This window comes from Salmo trutta, chromosome 14, assembly GCF_901001165.1.
Source record: "Salmo trutta chromosome 14, fSalTru1.1, whole genome shotgun sequence".
Taxonomy (NCBI): Eukaryota; Metazoa; Chordata; class Actinopteri; order Salmoniformes; family Salmonidae; genus Salmo; species Salmo trutta.
The window spans coordinates 56046606-56067699 of NC_042970.1; the positions used below are offsets into that span (position 1 = coordinate 56046606).

Below are 21094 nucleotides of genomic sequence, written 5' to 3' on the forward strand. Positions count from 1 at the left end.
AATACTTAAGTATCAAACGTATGTGGAATTGCTAAAATGTACTTAAGTATCAAAAATAAAAGTATAAATCATTTCAAATTCCTTTGATTAAACCAGATGGTACAATTTTATTTAACTTTTTCATTGACGGAGAGCCAGGGCATACTCCAACACTCAGACATAATTTACAAACAAAGCATTTGTGTTTAGTGAGTTTGCCAGATCAGATGAAATAGGGATGACCAGGGATGTTCTCTTGATAAGTGTGTGAATTGGACAATTTTCCTGTCAAAATGTAATGAGTACTTTTGGGTGTTGGAGAAAATTTATGGAGTAAAAAGCTGTAAAAAAAAATTCCGGAATGTGGTGAAGTGAAAGTAAAAGTTGCCAAAAATATAGTTAGTAAAGTACAGATACCCTCAAAAAATATTTTTACTTAAGTACTTTACACCACTGGCCACATCTTGCTAAGTGCATGGGTCTCTACAGCCAAATGTTACTTGCATAGCAGCAATTTCAGAAATAGTCGGAGAGCCTATTTCTGTCCTGCCCTTGACTTTGGTGCAGGGCATGTGATGTCCAAAGCCTCTTTGTCGCAAAACTCCCTGATCTTCTCAAAAAGTTACGTTTGTCTAGCTGTGTCCAGTCCAGGTGGTACTTGTACAGGCAGACCATCTATGGGAGGAAGGATGTCAGCGTTGCGCATAAGCTGAAACCTAGTCCCGATTGAGTCCAAACGCTCCTTGGCGACAGCAACACCAGGCTCCAGAGCATCGAATCTGTAAAACTGGAAATAACAAAAAAAATTAGAAGACATTACAACCTTGCACACCATCAATTCACCTCCTAAGTTTAGATAAGAAGAATAACCTCATACAATGCAATGAAAATTATATTCATCTGATGTGCTGGTACTGCTTGATCTGTGGCAGCTGCCTGAAGTACAGAGTCAGGTGTTGTTGCCAGCCATAGCTTTCCACCAGCACCGTACCATCGTCCAGTCCAACCAGCTGTGGGATGTTGACCCCTGTCAAAGTGCTGTCCTTCACAATCTCAGACAAATTGTTCACTCTGGTCTTTCTGAAGCGCTGCTTGATGAGGCCAAAGCACCAGTCGGGGGCAAACTTGGTGTGGCCTGTGATCAGGAAGTGAATGTCAAGACTCTGGTGGAGCGTGTGCATCGTCCGCCAGGCACAATACAAGAGCACAAACGTGTTCTTGTTTTGGCCACTGCAGTTATCACAATTCAGTTCCACACGTGTAGTGCACACTCCATAGTTGGTGAAGAAATGGTGCATGTAGTTGATGACTGCGCTGCTGCCTTTGCTGGATGACATGCCTTCATCAATCAAGTAGTTGAGTTGTTGTGGTATTCCTTCACAGCAGACACAGAACAAGCCACACTTGCGAGGAGTTAAAAAGTAGATGGGACCTGGCTGCATAGAAGGACAGTGCACCTGCAAACAACAAAAGATCATTAAGATAAAATACAATTAATTGTCTCACCCCTGTCTTTACACAGCTCAGTGAAAGGTATTTGCCTGCCTCATATATATATATATATATATATATATATACACAGTTGAAGTCGGAAGTTTACATACACTTAGGTTGGAGTCATTAAAACTCGTTTTTCAACAAGACTCCAAAAATGTCTTGTTAACATACTATAGTTTTGGCAAGTCGGTTAAGACATCTACTTTGTGCATGACACAAGTAATTTTTCCAACAATTGTTTACAGACAGATTATTTCACTTATAATTCACTGTATCACAATTCCAGGGGGGCAGAAGTTTACATACTCTAAGTTGACTGTGCCTTTAAACAGCTCGGAATATTCCAGAAAATGATGTCATGGCTTTAGGAGCTTCTGATAGGCTAATTGACATAATTTGAGTCAATTGGAGGTATACCTGTGGATGTATTTCAAGGCCTACCTTAAAACGCAGTGCCTCTTTCCTTGACATCATGGGAAAATCAAAAGAAATCAGCCAAGACCTCAGAAAAACAATTGTAGACCTCCACAAGTAGTCTGGTTCATCCTTGGGAGCAATTTTCAAACGCCTGAAGGTACCAAATTCATTTGTACAAACAATAGTACGCAAGTATAAACACCATGGGACCACGCAGCTGCTCAGGAAGGAGATGCGTTCTGTCTCCTAGAGATTAACGTTCTTTGGTGTGAAAAGTGCAAATCAATCCCAAAAGAACAGCAAATTACCTTGTGAAGATGCTGGAGGAAACAGGTACAAAAGTATCTATATCCACAGTAAAATGAGTCTTATATCGACATAACCTGAAAGGCCGCTCAGCATGGAAGAAGCTACTGCTCCAAAACCGCCATTAAAGAGCTAGGCTACGGTTTGCAACTCCACATGGGGACAAAGATCGTACTTTTTGGAGAAATGTCCTCTGGTCTGATGAAACACAAATAGAACTGTTTGGCCATAATAACCATTGTTGTGTTTGGAGGGAAAAGGGGGATGCTTGCAAGCCGAAGAACACCACCCCAACCGTGAAGCATAGGGGTGGCAGCATCATATTGTGGGGGTGCTTTGGTGCAGGAGAGACTGGTGCACTTCACAAAGTAGATGGCATCATGAGGGAGGACAATTATGTGGATATATTGAAGCAACATCTCAAGACATCAGTCATGAAGTTAAAGCTTGGTCGCAAATGGGTCTTCCAAATAGACAATGACCCCAAGCATACTTCCAAAGTTGTGGCAAAATGGTTTTAGGACAGCAAAGTCAAGGTATTGGAGTGGACATCACAAAACCCTGACCTCAATCCCATAGAAAAATTGCGGGCAGAACTTAAAAAGTGTGTGCGAGAAAGGAGGCCTACAAATCTGACTCAGTTACACCAGCTATGTCAGGAGGAATGGGCCAAAATTCACCCAACTTATTGTGGGAAGCTTGTGGAAGGCTACCCAAAACGTTGTACGCAAGTTAAACAACTTAAAGGCAATGCTACCAAATACTAATTGAGTATATGTAAACGTCTGACCCACTGGTAATGTGATGAAAGAAATAAAAGCTGAAATAAATCATTCTCTCTACTATTATTCTGACATTTCACATTCTTAAAATAAAGTGGTGATCCTAACTGACCTAAGACAGGGAATGTTTACTAGGATTAAACGTCAGGAATTGTGAAAAACGGAGTTTAAATGTATTTGGCTAAGGTGTATGTAAACTTCAGACTTCAACTGTATATATATATGAGTGTATATATATCTATCCATCTATGTCCTTAATCAGTATATAGGAGGAAATTTTGCTTTCTTAAAATCAAAGCTGTAATGCATCCTGATGTCTTTGCTTGCTGGTTCAGTAGGTGCCCCCAGAGAGAACTGCAGGTCTTGACAGTTGGTCTTGCCGTCAGCAACCCTCTTCTGGTAGACAGACCGCTCACTCTGAACAAGCAGGAGATGCTGCTCTTGCTTCTTCAGCTTGGCTGACTTAGCAGCTTCTGGCAGATTGACAGATCTGAAGACCTAATAGTTGTTCCTCTGGCACTGCCAGCATAGTTCTGTCCTAGGCTTAGTGCTTGAGATGTGGGGCAGAAATGTTCTCCACAGCCCGAAGGAAGACAGCCGACCTACACGTACCTCTGGAAAATACAGAACAAATGTGAGCTCAATAAAAGTAGTGCCAATCATGTTGGAGGTCAATTAAATAATCAACACGTGTATGCTTTACATACCAAGTGTTTGAGTCATTGATTTTTTTGTAGAGACGCCACATTGCTGGTTTTGTGACATGGGATGGCAGCAGCTTTCCACCAAAGTGTTTGTGTCCTGGGTGGCATCCTGGTAATACTATTGCATTATGCTCTGCGCAGTTGTTGATAAAATTCCCCACTCACTGCAAGTCCTCATGCTTCAGGTGTAACCTGTGCTTGCTTGGGTCAGCTCTTATTCTAATGGGTGGCATTAGACCATTCTCCTTGTATGACTGGTGGAGGAGAGTGAAGCGTGTTCTACTGACGCTGAAATACGAATTCCAGATACAAATATTTCTGCACTATTATACAATAGATGCGAAATGGCATTCTGAGATAACATCACTACACACAGTTTATACACGTAACTTAGTGTTAGCTAGCAAGCCAGCAATCTAACCTCAGCTGAAGTTAGCTAGCTAACAGCAAGCTTTAACTTGGCGTCTTTTGTTTAGACATTTAACGTTAGCTAGCTAGCTAAAAAATTAACTATAATCCCAATCCATAGAGTACTAGCAAAACAAACTGATTGTCACAGTTAGCTAAAGTTAACCAAATAGGTTCAATGTTAGCTAGCAAATCAGCCATCGAACTTTAGCAGGCTAGCTAACATCAAGCTTTAACTTGCAATGAAAACAACTTTCGGACAAAATTAGAAACGTATAATATCTGAAACTGTTGCTAGACTCTTACCCGTATACATGAATGAAAGCTTCACGGCAGACTGCAACGCCTTTCCATTTAGTTTGCACAGCTCAGAGAGAGTCAGAATGGCATGATCGTTCTCCAGAAAGTAGTCCATCACAACTTTTCACCACTGACCTTTGTCGAAAGCCTGATAAATTCAGGGGAGCAATATTATTGAGAGCAGTTGCAATATATTTGCAGTTCTGCATGGCTAACGTTAGATCTTTCGAACAAACTGCAGTAGAAAGGATTATCGACGCATAACGAGCAGCTCACTTTATAGACACAAGATGCTACACCGCAGCCCACTCATTATCTCAGCCAATCATGGCTAGTGGGAAGGTTCCTGTCTTCTTGTTTGGCTAAACCAACTCGGCTTGTAATTTAACAACTTTATTCCTAAATGTGTTTTACGTTCAAACGCCTCTCTGGTGACTTGCGACATACGCCTAGTTTCCTGAAATGGGTCACATATGTGGGAACTCCTTCACGACTGTTGGAAAAGCATTCCAGGTGAAGCTGGTTGAGAGAATGCCAAGACTGTGCAAAGCTGTCATCAAGGAAAAGGGTGGCTACTTTGAAGAATCTAAAATCTAAAATGTATTTTGATTTGTTTAACACTTTTTTGGTTACTATATGATTCCATGTGTGTTATTTCATGGTTTTGATGTCTTCACTATTATTCTACAATAATAGAAAATAGTACCAATAAAGAAAAACCTTTGAATGAGTAGGTGTGTCCAAACTTTTGAACGGTACTGTACATTCACACAAAATAGCAACCAAACAATGAGCAATTGTTTATCATTGTGCATCATTCATTTGAACCATGTCATTCACTGACATTCATATATATAGAAATGGTGTAACACACACATCAAGGATTTGTCTTCTTATCTCTGAAAGTAAACATTCCCTGTCTTAGTTGTCAGTCATACAATAGACTAGAGCCTTGATGGCCTACAGCATCAACACCATTCCCTTTGAATCCCTGAACATTTTGGCATTTCTAATTACAGTCTGCTGCGATTTATCTAATCAAGGTTGTCCTATGAATGTTTTGGAGATAATGAAGATTGGGGAAGACGTGACATTTTAGAGAGATGGCACTATCGTGACGTGTACAGGGCAAGGTTTTCACACCAACACGCTTGTGTTAGGGCACATCTTTAAAAAGGTCAATCTTTAGCAATGGCTTCATGGACAAAATTGACTTAGATCCACAGATGGAGATGGTCTGTTTAGGTACAGTGACTGTATTCCAATACTCTATTGTGCGTTAGCATTAGAAATCACAGGGCTGAATCCACTATTTTCATGATGTCAGGGGACCAAGTGTGTTGATTGTGTGTCTTAAAAATAATAATTTGAAAGGGGTTGTGTTCATTAGGAAACAAAAGTAACAAAACAGACTCAATCATATTTGTTTTTCATTGCAAAACATTTTTGTTTTTTCCGTTGCGTGCCCTTATGAACACAACTCTGTCTCATACCCTCTGAATCTTTCCCCGCTAGCCCCATCAATGCCGGAGTACGAGACAGACATTCCCCCTCTGAATGAGACGGACACCACCATCACAGTTCTGCTGAAGCCTGCGCAGTCCAGAGGAGCTCCTGTCAGGTACCACACTATGCCATCACTTCAGTCAGGTCCATTATGTCTGCAGTACGGTGAGTTAGTTACATGTCCAGGTGTCTCCATTTTGGAAGTGTTAACTTCAACCTAGTCTGTTTTTCTCTGCTTCAAATGTGGAAACTCGTGCATAAAGCCTAACAATTTTGGGGGGTTGGCATTATGGAGGTGTCAGATTGACAAAATAATGGTGTTTGGGAAGATTGTATATTTGGTTGTTTTTACTGCTTATCTGCACAGTAAGAAATTAATTGGTAATACACAACACATGATAGTGCAGTTAACACTTACACAAGGTTGCACAAGGTTCAACCAAAGTGTTACCCCCTTTCTTTCTCTAAAAAGACAAGTTACAAGCATTTATTTTAACCTTGAAATGGTTCACCGAAGTCCAGAGAATCACACGACAAACTATCACCCTCATGCACTTAAGGAGATCACAAATATCATGGACACATTAGAACTAATGAATATATGGAGGCTTAAAAACCCTGAGCTAGTGAGATACAGTATACAGTACATGGAGGAGGATTAATCAAGCTAGTAGTCTTGACTACTTTCTTTTGTCCTTCTCACTGGCTCCAAAAGTTTAAAAAAAGTGTAGATAGGAGACAGAATGTGATCAGACCACCATCTAATTGGCATCCACATAACTCTTAACGAATTTCCATGTGAGCAGGGATATTGTAAATGTAATCAAAGCCTACTGGATGACAAGCTGTTTTTAACCAAGACAAAATAATTTATAACTTTTAATATACTTTTTCCTGCATAACATACACTACCATTCAAAAGTTTGGTATCACGTGAAAATGTCCTTGTTTTTGAAAGAAAACAAGGACATTTTTAGTCCATTAAAATAACATCAAATTGATTAGAAATACAGTGTAGACATTGTTAATGTTGTAAATGACTATTGTAGCTGGAAACAGCTGATTTTTTTATGGAATATCTAAATAGGAGTACAGAGGCCCATTATCAGCAACCATCACTCCTGTTGTTCGAGATCTTCAATTTCTTGGCAATTTCTCGCTTGGAATAGCCTTAATTTCTCAGAACAAGAATAGACTGACGAGTTTCAGAAAAAAGTACTTTGTTTCTGGCCATTTTGAACCTGTAATCGAACCCACAAATGCTGATGCTCCAGATACTCAACTAGTCTTAAGAAGGCCAGTTTTATTGCTTCTTTAATCAGAAACACAGGTTTCAGCTGTGCTAACATAATTGCAAATGGGTTTTCTAAAGATCAATTAGCCTTTTAAAATGATAAACTTGGATTAGCTAACACAACATGCCATTGGAACACAGGAGTGATGGTTGCTGATAATGGGCCTCTGTACTCCTATTTAGATATTCCATTAAAAATCTGCCGTTTCCAGCTACAATAGTCATTTACAACATTAACAATGTCTACACTGTGTTTCTGATTAATTTGATGTCATTTTAATGGACAAAAAAAATGTGATTTTCTGTCAAAAACAAGGAACTTTCTAAGTGACCCCAAACTTTTGAACGGTAGTGTATTCTAGGTACAGCAGATCCCCTTATTGTATGGGATACTTTCGAATGTGCCTTCAGAGGCCATGCAATTCAATACTCATCCTTAAAGCAAAAACTAATTTAGGTCAAAAGAGATTAGACTAACAAAGGAAATAGTGGAACTAGCACCACAGATGGATGGCAATAAAAACAGTACATAGATGAACAGAATAAAAACATAAAGAACTGGAGGAACTTATTCAAGAACGATCAAGAGTAATATATTAATAAAATAAAGCAAACTGGATGGAAAATGGTTAAAATGCACCAAATTATTTTTCATCTTCGATGATGAAGATTAAAAATGTATTTGGGGCATTTTTCACCATTTTCCATCCACAAAGAATTTACAGGGGTGGCAGGTAGTTAGCTAGTAGTTAGAGCGTTAGGCCAGTAACTGAAATGTTGCTAGATCGAATCCCGAGCTGACAAGGTCAAAATCTGTCTTTCTGCCCCTGAACAAGGCAGTTAACACACTGTTCTAAGGCCGTCATTGTAAATAAGAATTTGTTCTTAACTGACTTGCCTAGTTAAATAAAGTTTAAATAAAAAAATTCAAAGACAGAAACACGTTACAAGTATTTCTGATCACCAAATTATATTTTGAAAGAGGAAGCTAAATATTTTAAGTATATTTTCTCTTTCCAGTCTCCTCCATTTTCCATCTCCACTGAATGATGTTAAATTTTTCCTAATAATAGTGTAAAATTAATAACTGTACAGAAAGACTTGTGTGAAAGCCAAATTACAGAGGAGGAATTTCTTGATACAATTAATTCATTTCAGTCCGGAAAAATCTCAGGGCTTGATGGCATACCAGTTGAGTTACAGTATATGAACAAAAAAAATTATATACTCAAAGATCTACTATTCACGTTTTACCGACTATAAAAATTATAGACTGTCAGATACACAGCAAGAAGGTCTGATTTAAATATTACTAAAACAGGACCCATGTGGTAAGTATAAAGATCCAGTCCATTTATAAAACTGGAAGCCCTTTACACTTCTATGCATAGCGCATATAATTAAAAAGGTTTTATTGGATATTATTCATCCTAATTAGACAGGTCTTTTTACATTGACAATACATTGGAGATAATATAAGACTTGAAACAATGAAAACTATGAAACATAAAAAAAAGGCCTGGTCTTCATTGCAGATTTTGAAAAGACCTTTGATAAAGTACGACTACAATTTATGTATACTGGACAAAACATTAAGAACAACTTCCTAATATTGGGTTACTCAGAACAGACTTAATTTGTCTGGGCATGGACTCTGCAAGCTGTCGAAAGCGTTCCGCAGGGATGCTGGCCAATGTTAACTCCAATGCTTTCCACAGTTGTGTCAGGTTGGCTGGATGTCCTTTGGATAGTGGACCATTCTTGATACACACGGGGAACTGTCGAGTGTGAAAAACCCAGCAGTATTGTAGTTCTTGACACAAACCGGTGCACCTGGCACCTACTGCAATACCCTGTTCAAAGGTACTTAAATATTTTGTATTGCCCATTCAACCTCTGATTGGCACACATACACAATCCATCTCTCAATTGTCTAAGGCTTAAAAATCCTTCTTTAACCTGCCTCCTCCTGTTCAACTACACTGATTGAAGTGGATTTTGTGGCATCCATAAGGGATCATAGCGTTCACATGGATTCACCTGGTCATGGAAAGAACAGGTGTCCTTAATGTTTTGTATGCTCAGTTTATACATGCCTGGACTATTTTAATTTTGGAGAATCTCTTATACAATGGGTTAAAGTTATTTATAGCAACCCCAGGTGTAAAATAGTGAATAATGGTTACTTCTCAGAAAGTATTGAACTGTCAACAGGAGTTAAACAAGGTTGTCCACTTTCTCCTTTTCTAATTGTTATGGCCACCGGAATGTTAGCTATTAAAATCAGATCTAAGAATAATATCAAGGAGTTAAAAGTCCAGGGCTTTAAAACAAACGTGTCAATGTATGCCAATGACTCACGTTTTCTCTTAAGTCTGCAATCTGGATTACTGCACAGTCTCATTGAGGGTCTAGATCATTCATGATACTCTGAATAGGAATGGTGGAGTTGTGTCACACACACAGAAATGGGAATGTTTAAAAAAAAATATTTTTTTATTTTATTTCACCTTTATTTAACCAGGAAGGCCAGTTGAGAATAAGTTCTCATTTACAACTGGCCATGATACAGCAAAGCAGTACAACAAAAACATCAACACAGAGTTACACATAAACAAACGTACAGTCAATAACACAATAGAAAATAAAAATAGAAAAATCTGTGTACAGTGTGTGCAAATGTAGAAGAGTAGGGAGGTAGGCAATAAATACGCCATAGAGGTGAAATAATTACAATTTAGCATTAATACTGGAGTGATAGATGTGCAGATGATGATGTGCAAGTAGAGATACTGGGATGCAAAAGAGCAAGAGGGTAAGTAATAATATGGGGATGAGGTAGTTGGGTGTGCATTTTACAGATTGGCTGTGTACAGGTACAGTGATCGGTAAGCTGCTCTGACAGCTGATGCTTAAAGTTAGAGAGTGAGATATAAGACTCCAGCTTCAGAGATTTTTGCAATTCATTCCAGTCATTGGCAGCAGAGAACTGGATGGAAAGGCGGCCAAAGGAAGTATTGGCTTTGGGGATGACCAGTGCAATATACCTGCTGGAGCACGTGCTACGGGTGGGTGTTGCTATGGTGACCAGTTAGCTGAGATAAGGCAGGGCTTTACCTAGCAAAGACCTTTAGATGACCTGGATCCAGTGGATTTGGCAAAGGATATGTAGTGAGGGCCAGCCAACAAGAGGATACAGGTCACAGTGGTGGGTAGTAAATGGGGCTTTGGTGACAAAACAGATGGCACTGTGGTAGACTGCATCCAGTTTGCTGAGTAGAGTGTTGGGGGCTATTTTTTAAATTACATCGCCAAAGTCAAGGATCGGTAGGATAGTAAGTTATACGAGGGTATGTTTGGCAGCATGAGTGAAGGAGGCTTTGTTGCGAAATGGGAAACAGATTCTAGATTTCATTTTGGATTGGAGGTGCTTAATGTGAGTCTGGAAGGAGAGTTAACAGTCTAACCAGACACCTACGTATTTGTAGTTGTCCACGTATTCTAGGTCAGAACCATCCAGAGTAGTGATGCTAGTCGGGCGGGAGGGTGCGGGCAGCAATCGGTTGAAGAGCATGCACTTAGTTTTACCAGCATTTAATAGCAGTTGGAGGCCACGGAAGGAGTGTTGTATGGCGTTGAAGGTTTGTTAGCACAGTGTCCAAAGAAGGGCCAGATGTATACAGAATGGTGTCGTCTATGTAGACGTGTATCAGAGAATCACCAGCAGCAAGAGCAAAATCATTGATATATACAGAGAAAAGAGTCGGCCCGAGAATTGAACCCTGTGGCACCCCCATAGAGACTGCCAGAGGTCCGGACAACAGGCCCTCCGATTTGACACACTGAACTCTATGAAGTAGTTGGTGAACCAAGCGAAGCAGTCATTTGAGAAGCCAAGTTTATTGAGTCTGCCGATAAGAATGCGGTGATTGACAGAGTCGAAAGCCTGGGCCAGGTCGATGAAGACGGCTGCACAGTACTGTCTTTTATCGATGGCGGTTATGATATCGTTTAGGACCTTGAGCGTGGTTGAGGTGCACCCATGACCAGCTCGGAAACCAGATTGCTTAGTGGAGAAGGTACAGTGGGATTTGAAATGGTCGGTGATCTGTTTATTAACTTGGCTTTCGAATATTTTAGAGAGTCAGGGCAGGATGGATATAGGTCTACAACAGTTTGGGTCTAGAGTGTCTCCCCCTTTGAAGAGGGGGATGACCGCGGCAGCTTTCCAATCTTTGGGGTTCACAGACAATACAAAAGAGAGGTTGAATAGGCTAGTAATAGGGGTTGCAACAATTTCGGCAGATCATTTTATAAAGAGAGGGTCCAGATTGTCTAGCCCAGATGATTTGTAGGGATCCAGATTTTGCAGCTGGGGGGGGGGGGGTTGGCCAGGGTAGGGGTAGCCAGGTGGAAAGCATGGCCAGCCGCAGAAAAATGCTTATTGAAATTATCGATTATCGCAGATTTATCGGTGGTGACAGTGTTTCCTATCATCACTGCAGTGGGCAGCTGGGAGGAGGTGCTCTTATTCTCCATGGACTTTACAGTGTCCCAAAACTTTTTGTAATTAGTCCTACAGGAAGCAAATTTCTGTTTGCTTCCTGTAGCTTATTTAGGATGGAGAGGAAAGCACTTTTGAAGAGCAACCAGGTATCCTCTACTGACGGGATGAGGTCAATATCCTTCCAGGATACCCGGGCCAGGTCGATTAGAAAGGCCTGCTCACTGAATTGTTTTAGCGAGCGTTTGAATGTGATGAGGGGTGGTCATCTGACCGCGGACCCATTACGGATGCAGGCAATGAGGCAGTGATCGCTGAGATCCTGGTTGAAGACAGCAGAGGTGTATTTGGAGGGAAAGTTGGTCAGGATGATATCAAAGAGGGTGCCCATGGTTATGGATTTAGGGTTGTACCTGGTAGGTTCCTTGATCATTTGTGTGAGATTGAGGGCTGTTAAGCATGTACCAGTTTAGGTCACCTAACAGTACGAACTCTGAAGATAGATGGGGGGCGATCAATTCACATGGTGTCCAGGGCACAGCTGGGGGCTGAAGGGGGTCTATAACAAGGGGCAATGGTGAGAGACTTGTTTCTGGAAAGGTGGATTTTTAAAAGTAGATGCTCGAATTGTTTGGGCACAGACCTGGATAGTATGACAGATCTCTGCAGGCTATCTCTGCAGTAGATTGCGACGCTGCCCCCTTTGGCAGTTCTATCTATTTCAGAATTTTTGGTGGCCTTCCTAAGCCAAGATTCAGACACGGCAAGGACATCCGGGTTGGCGGAGTTTGCTAAAGCAGTTAATAAAACAAACTTAGGGAGGAGGCTTCTAATGTTAACACGCATGAAACCAATGCTTTTACGGTTACTGAAGTCAACAAATGAAAGCGCCTGGGGAATGGGAGGGATGCTGGGGGCTGTAGGGCCTGGGTTAACCTCTACATCACCAGAGGAACATAGGAGGAGTAGGATAAGAGTACTGCTAAAGGCTAAAATAACTGGTTGTCTAGTGCGTTCAGAACAGAGAGTAAAAGGAGCAGATTTCTGGGTGCAGAAGTGTAGGTTCAAGGCATATTGTACAGACAAGGGTATGGTAGGATGTGAGTACAGTGGAGGTAAGCCTAGGCATTGAGTGACGATGAGAGAGGTTTTGTCTCTAGAGGCACCATTTAAGCCAGGTGAGGTCACCACGTGTGGGGGGTGGAACAAAAGGGCTAGCTAAGGCATATTGAGCAGGGCTGGAGGCTACAGTGAAATAAGACAAAAATCACTAACCAAAACAGTAATAGACAAGGCATATTGACATTAGGGATACACGTGTGTAGCCGAGTGATCATAGGGTCCAGTGAGTAGCTAGGCGAGCTGGAGGCACGGTGATTCAGACAGCTAGCAGGCCAGGGCTAGCAGATGGGCCTCATGGGGACATCGCAATGGGAGAGCTTGTTGAAACCCCCTTGGACGGTTACGTCAGCAGACCAGTCATGATGGATCGGTGGGGCTCCAGCAGCAAAGGGTCCAGGCCAATTGGCAAAAGAGGTATTGAAGCCCAGGAATTGTCTGATGGATCTCTTCTACTAGCCGGGAGATGGGCCTAGCTCGAGGCTAGCTCCAGGCTAACTGGTGCTTGCTTCGGGACAGAGACATTAGTTAGGAGTAGCCACTCGGATAGCAGCTAGCTAGCTGCGATGATCCGGAGTAAAGGTTCAGAGCTTGCAGTAGGAATCCGGAGATGTGGTAGAGAAAAGCAGTCCGATATGCTCTGGGTTGATATCACGCTGTGCAGACTGGCAGGACTTGACCGGACTGAGGCTAGCAGGTGTCCGAGTTAACGTTGATGACCGCTAGCAGTGGCTAACTGACTACTAGCAATTAGCTAGTTAGCTGGCTAGCTTCTGAAGGGGGTTCCGGTTCTAAAGTATAAAAAATAGCAGATCCATACCACATTGGTTGAGGCGGGTTGCAGGAGAGTATGTTCAGTCTGTAGATGGACATTGGGATTAAAAATGTAAAAAATAAATATATACAAAGAAAAATGATATATACACGGGACGGGACAAGACGAAACAAAACAGACATCCGACTGCTACACCATCTTGGATTATCATGTTTGCTCTATCCAAAGTTACAACCAACTGATTGCAATATTAACGCATAAATTGAGGAGGTCAGTGAAAGGGGGATAAGGTTGGAAACTTGTTTGTCTGCCCTATATTAAAAAACACATTTGGCAGATTTTCTTTGCATAAATAGAAAAATATACCAGTTTCATTTGAGGATCAAAATGTTGACAGCAGCGCCATACAGGTTGAAAAATACCTGGGAAGAGATTTTCGAAGTTCCAATTTCATGGCACATAGTTTATGAACTGACACACAAAACAACTCTTGATTGAACACTGAGTTTTTTTATTTCAATTATACACAATTCTCGCCACCAACATAATGTTATATATATGGGGCATACAACAATTTCAGCACTGCAGAAACAGAGTCATTAGATCATTTATTCTGTTATTGCCCCCATGTAAGCTTGTTTCTGGTCACAGGTTCATGAGTGGCTGTAAAATCACAACATTCAACTAAACCGACCCTACAAATAGCACTGTTGGGCAATTTGGAAAGCCTTAGTCAATCAATTAATATAATAATACTCTTAGCAAACATATTCATCTTTAATTTACAATCTATGAAATTAGAAATGTTCAGAATTAATTTAAGACATCACAGCACAGTTGAAAAATACTGTATATGGCACATGGAAATCAAGAAAGGGTGGTCTACAGAGATAGGTAGGATGGGCTGAGAGTAGCTGAGGGTTGGGATTAAAAGCTCATGATCTGCAAGAGTTAGGACTGAAAACGCAATTTATTATGTATACCGTATATATCTGAGTACCTTTTAATGTGTATCTCAAACTATATTTCTCTCATGTAATGCTGTGTATGAAAGTGCCATGTATGAATAACGAATATGTAACAAAATAGCTGTAAAAAAACTAAAACATAAAACAAAGTATGTTTTGTCCTCCGGAGAGGGTGAATGGGCCAATATAAATTAAATATACATACAAAAAAAATCAAGACAGTAAGTCCATCCACTTCGCATGTATCACAACCTTGAAATGGTTCAACAAAGTCCACAGAATCTATTAAATTAAAAATAGAATTATTGTTGGTATGGTGGGTGTTTTGAAGTATTAGTAGCAGTCATTCAAATAAGTGCAATTTGTATGCAAAAGAAATTAAGGAGATCATGTTACATTTGTATTGTATTTGGTGGAGCAACACAGTTATTTTCAACATTTCCTTTAGTGCAAGTTTTGAAAACACAACCTTTTTTTATTTTAATTTAACCTTTATTTAACTAGGCAAGTCACTTAAGAACAAATGCTTATTTACAATGATGGCCTACCCTGGCCAAACCCTGACCCGGACGACGCTGGGCCAATTATGCATCGCTCTATAGGACTCCCAATCACGGCCAGTTGTGATACAGCCTGAAATCAAACCAGGGTCTGTAGTGACACCTCAAGCACTGAGATGCAGTGCCTTAGACCGCTGTGCCACTTGGGATCACCTTGACGAAACAGACACGACATACTAGCCAATGCCAATTAAACACTACTGGCCATTGGCTTGGAACAACAGCTTAACCGCTTTAGGAACATCAACCACATTGACATTCATGAAAATGTGTTTAGTGTGTGCATATTGAATTAGGACATTTTACGCTCTACCTAACATCCCAGAAGGAAGTTATGTCTCAGTGTTAACTGTCAGAATACCTAAAGTTTGGTTAGAAAGAAAATGCTAATTTACTTGCTATTGTGCTAACAATATTTTCTGGCATTATGGAATTTAAATATCTGAAGGGAAAAATGCAATGTGCACCCAAGTGAGTATACATTGTTCTTTCATTTTCATAGTGCCTCTAAAAATATATTTTTGGGGAAATTTACAGTGCTTGCTTTCCTCCAGACGTGTTGTTGGCATTCAGGCCAAAGAGTTCAATCTTGGTTTCATCAGCCCAGAGAATCTTGTTTCTCATGGTCTGAGAGTCCTTTAGGTGCCTTTTGGCAAACTACAAGTGGGCTGTCGTGCTTTTACTGAGGAGTGGCTTCCATCTGGCCACTCTACCATAAAGGCCTGATTGGTAGAGTGCTGCAGAGATGGTTGTCCTTCTGGAAGGTTCTCCCATCTCCACAGAGAAACTCTGGAACTCTGTCAGAGTGACTATCTGGTTCTTGGTCACCTCCCTGACCAAGGCCCTTGTCCCCCGATTGCTCAGTTTGGCCGGGCGGCCAGCTCTAGGAAGAGTCTTGCTGGTTCCAATTTTCTTCCTTTTAAGAATGATGGAGGTCACTGTGTTCTTGTGGACCGTCAATGCTGCAGACATTTTTTTTATACTCTTTGCCAGATCGGTGCCTCAACACAATCCTGTCTCGGAGCTCTACGAACAATTCCTTCGACCTCACGGCCTGGTTTTTTCTCTGATATACACTGTCAACTGTGGGACCTTATATAGACAGGTGTGTGCCTTTCCAAATCATTGAATTTACAACAGATGAACTCCAAATAAGTTGTAGAAACATCTCAATGATGATCAATGGAAACCGGATGCTCAATTTCAAGTCTCATAGCAAAGGATCTGAATACATATGTAAATAATGTATTTCTGTCATTATGGGTTATAGTGTGTCGATTGATGAGGAAAATATTTTATTTAATCCATTTTAGAATAAGGCTGTAACGTAACAAAATGTGGAAAAAAATAATTTGTCGATATACTTTCCGAATGCACTGTATATCATAGAGGTTAAATATAATACATGTTATTCATATGCTCTATTTAATTATTTGATGTATCAACTACTAAATCATTTTATAAACACTTCAAATATGCCCCTAAGTGCTACCAGATGTGCATGGGCTTCATTGCCTCATGTTGAAAACAGGTCATTACATGGTAAATACAGTAGCCTAAATCTCACATACAGATAATGCTTTAAATTGTCTCTAGAAAATAAAAGTTCTGGACTCTACAGCTGTAGCCCTTTCCACTCACAGACCTTGTCATCTCAAATACGGGTTGAAAATTGCTGATTTTGTCATTGATAAGCACCTAAATTGGAATGCAGTTGCTGTACAGTAACATGCTATACATGACGTCAGAGCTGACATTCTCGGCTTCACAGCATTGTGTGGGATTTGACTGACAACCGTTATAAACTTGAGCACCACGCGATACAAGAAGATGCTCCCATCCCTCCTGCTAATTGGGCTACTTTTGCATATGCGTTATGTCTGAGTGAGGGAAATGCTGTAAATAGAGAGGAGTCAATGTGTTGTAAAAGATGAGACATTGAGCATCGAAATTAATACCGCTCTAATTTTATACAAGCAAACCAAATGTGAACTTTACATTTCCATATTTCAAAACATATGACATTTACAGTATCAAGGTTTATGATCGCTATGTTTGATCTGCAGTTATAAGGATGACATGTCCCGAACAGAATGAGCTTATGTTTGTAGTATTGTGAAGAAAATTCCCAGCGGAGCGCGCACTTGAATGCTCTCATGACTCCGTTCTATGCACACCAACATTACAATCAGTTTTAATGAAGTGCCTTTAGAAAGCCTAACACTATAAGATCATATTTTATAATTTAGCTAGCCATGTTGGCAATAGAATAAGCTTTCAAATTATGCCCACCTACCCCATTTGCGATTTATAATGGAACATTTTTGGATTGCGTGAACAACAACAGCGCTGTGTTCCAAACAAAAACTGCAAGTGTCCTTGCTTCAGTTGGTCAGTGGCAAAGCTAGGAGAGCTAAAAAAAAACAACACCTTATTGTTGAAGGCTCTTTCCTTGAGTCATAGAAGTGCATTGGAATTACTTAGGAACTGTGCACACTTTGGAGAGGTGTGTGGCCACTTGGAGACACCAGTTAGACCTCTCACTCAAACCCTTGTAATACTTTTTTCTTATCTTGCACCCAATCCAAAATGTCAATTAATATTCTTATTATGTTACTGAATATATCCAGAATATTTTCTGATTTTGTTATTGACAAATTCTGTGAAAAGTACAGATAATGTAAAATATACATAAAATCAACAGTTAAATGTTTGGATTCAGTCTTGTTTCAGGTGAACTGTTGTGTCCTCGTCTTTGGCCTGAAAATTTCCTGATGATCTCCAAAGTGTTCTCTTTCAATTGCTACTATGGTCATGCATTTGCTTTTTATAGTTCTTCTGTTAGAAACATTTCAATTTGGCCTTATCCATATAGGCCAATTTACACGAGTGTAAGGGGTTAACGAAAATGTTTCATGTTTACAAAAAAGGTCACGACATGATCAGACAGCATGTTGTTACGTCCATCCTGCACACACAGACGCAAACAAGCCATTTTTCTACCGCACTTGTTTGGTCTCTGAAAACCATTAGCTTGTATTGGATATTTGCTGTCAAAGAAAACAAAAGTGCACTTTCCTTTGGTCATCAGTAATTATCCCATATGAAAGATTTCAAATTAGAGGCTAGGATAATTTGCCCTAGTCCTTTACAGAAACATACATTTCCCTAATTGTGAAGTGTGTTCTTGGCATAGCTGGACGTAATTGCGGACAACCACTATAGCGTCCAATGGCTCAAAAGAAGTCCTGATCCACTCATGAACCCTGGCACAGAAACAAACCCTCTCATCCAGGCTGTATCACATCCGGACGTGATTGGGAGTCCCATAGGGCGGCGCACAATTGGCCCAGCGTCTTCCGGGTTTGGCCGGGGCAGGCAGTCATTGTAAATAATAATTTGTTCTTAACTGACTTGCCTAGTTAAATAAAGGTTAAATAAAAGTTTTTTTAAATTACCTTCCTCTCTATTGTCTATCACAGTGCCTATCACAGTCTATGTAGTCTATCACAGTGCCATCCGTTTTGTCACCAAAGCCCTATATACGTTGGCTGGCCCTCGCTTCATATTCGTCGCCAAACCCACTGGCTCCAGGTCATCTACAAGTCTTTGCTAGGTAAAGCCCCGCCTTATCTCAGCTCACTGGTCACCATAGCAGCACCCGCCCATAGCACGCGCTCCAGCAGGTACAGTTGAAATCGGAAGTTTACATACACTTAGGTTGGAGTCATTAAAACTCATTTTTCAACCACTCCACAAATTTCTGACACAAGTAATTTTTCCAACAATTGTTTACAGATTATTTTAATCATAATTCACTGTATCACAATTCCACTGGGTCAGAAGTTTACATACACTAAGTTGACTGTGCCTTTAAACAGCTTGGAAAATTCCAGAAAATGATGTCATGGCTTTAGAAGCTTCTGATAGGCTAATTGACATAATTTGAGTCAATTGGAGGTGTACCTGTGGATGTATTTCAAGGCCCACTGTAACGGTTGTCGTCGGGAATGGAGGACCAAAACGCAGCAGGAATGTGGATGCTCATCTTGTATTTTATTTTAAACCAAGAAAACACCAAAATAACAAAATGAAGAACGAACGATCAACAAAACAGTATTGTCAGGCTCACACACGCAAAACAAGAAACAATCTCCCACAAACACTAAACCAAACACATACCCATATATAGGACTCCCAATCAGAGGCAACGAGAATACACCTGCCTCCAATTGAGAGTCCAACCCCAATAAACCAGACACAGAAATACAAAAGACCAGAGACCACATAGAAATACAAACATAGAACATTACCCAAAAACCTCGGAAATAATAAATCAAACGCCCTACTAAATAAACCACCACCCCGAACCACATAAAACAAATACCCTCTGCCACGTCCTGACCAAACTACAATAACAAATAACCCTTATACTGGTCAGGACGTGACACCCACCTTCAAACTAAGTGCCTCTTTGCTTGACATCATGTGAAAATCAAAAGAAATCAGCCAATTGTAGACCTCCACAAGTCTGGTTCATCCTTGGGAGCAATTTCCAAATGCCTGAAGGCACCACGTTCATCTTCACAAACAATAGTACATAAGTATAAACACCATGGGACCACGCAGCCGTCATACCGCTCAAGGAGACGCGTTCTGTGTCCTCGAGATGAACGTACTTTGTTTCGAAAGTGCAAATCAATCCCAGAACAACAGCAAAGGACCTTGTGAAGATGCTGGAGGAAACGGGTACAAAAGTATCTATTTCCACAGTATAACGAGTCCTATATCGACATAACCTGAAAGGCCGCTCAGCAAGGAAGAAGCCACTGCTACATAACTGATATAAAAAAGCCAGGGAACGGTTTACAACAGCACATGAGGACAAAGAATCGTACTTTTTGGAGAAATGTCCTTTGGTCTGATGAAATAAAAATAGAACTGTTTGGCCATAATGACCATCGTTATGTTTGGAGGAAAAAGGGGGAGACTTGCAAGCTGAAGAACACCATCCCAACCGTGAAGCACGGGAGTGGCAGCATCATGTTGTGAGGGTGCTTGCTGCAGGAGGGACTGGTGCACTTCACAAAATAGATGGCATCATGAGGGAGGAAAATTATGTGGATATATTGAAGCAACATCTCAAGACATCAGTCAGGAAGTTAAAGCTTGATCGCAAATGGGTCTTCCAAATAGACAATGACCCCAAGCATACATCCAAAGTTGTGGCAAAATAGCTTAAGGACAACAAAGTCAAGGTATTGGAGTAGCCATCACAAAGCCCTGACCTCAATCCTATAGAAAATTTGTGGGCAGAACTGAAAAAGCTTGTGCGAGCAAGGAGGCCTACAAACCTGACTCCGTTACACCAGCTCTGTCAGGAGGAATGGGCCACAATTCACCCAACTTATTGTGGGAAGCTTGTGGAAGGCTACACAAAACGTTTGACCCAAGTTAAACAATTTAAAGGCAATGCTACTAATTGAGTGTATGTAATCTTTTAATCCACTGTGAATGTGATGAAAGAAATAAATGCTGAAATAAATCATACTCTCTACTATTATTCTGACATTTCACATTCATAAAATAAAGTGGTGATCCTAACTGACCTAAGACAGGGAATTTTTACTAGGATTAAATGTCAGGAATTGTGAAAAACTGAGTTTAAATGTATTTGGCCAAGGTGTATGTAAACTTCCGACTTCAACTGTATATTGCACTGGTCATCCCCAAAGCCAAATCATCCTTTGGTCGCCTTTCCTTCCAGTACTCTGCTGCCAATGACTGGAACGAATTGCAAACATCACTGAAGCTGGAGTCTTATATCTACCTCACTAACTTTAAGCATCAGCTGTCAGAGCAGCTTACAGATCATTGCACCTGTACACAGCCCATCTGTAAATAGCCCACCCAACCACCTCATACCCATATTGTTATTTTTTTTTTTGCTCCTTTACACCCCAGTATCTCTACTT

At 40.6% G+C, this 21094-nt stretch overlaps 1 protein-coding gene across 14 annotated transcripts in view; it reads left to right on the forward strand.

Moving 5' to 3' along the window:
* The window catches only part of ptprt (protein tyrosine phosphatase receptor type T), a 515339-nt gene that overhangs the window by 369570 nt on the left and 124675 nt on the right, over positions 1-21094 (forward strand). For all 14 annotated transcript variants that reach the window (XM_029776440.1, XM_029776442.1, XM_029776445.1 and 11 more), the window contains exon 11: positions 5909-6014. In XM_029776440.1, coding sequence (XP_029632300.1) covers positions 5909-6014 — 106 coding nt within the window. The remainder of the gene's footprint in view (positions 1-5908; positions 6015-21094) is intronic.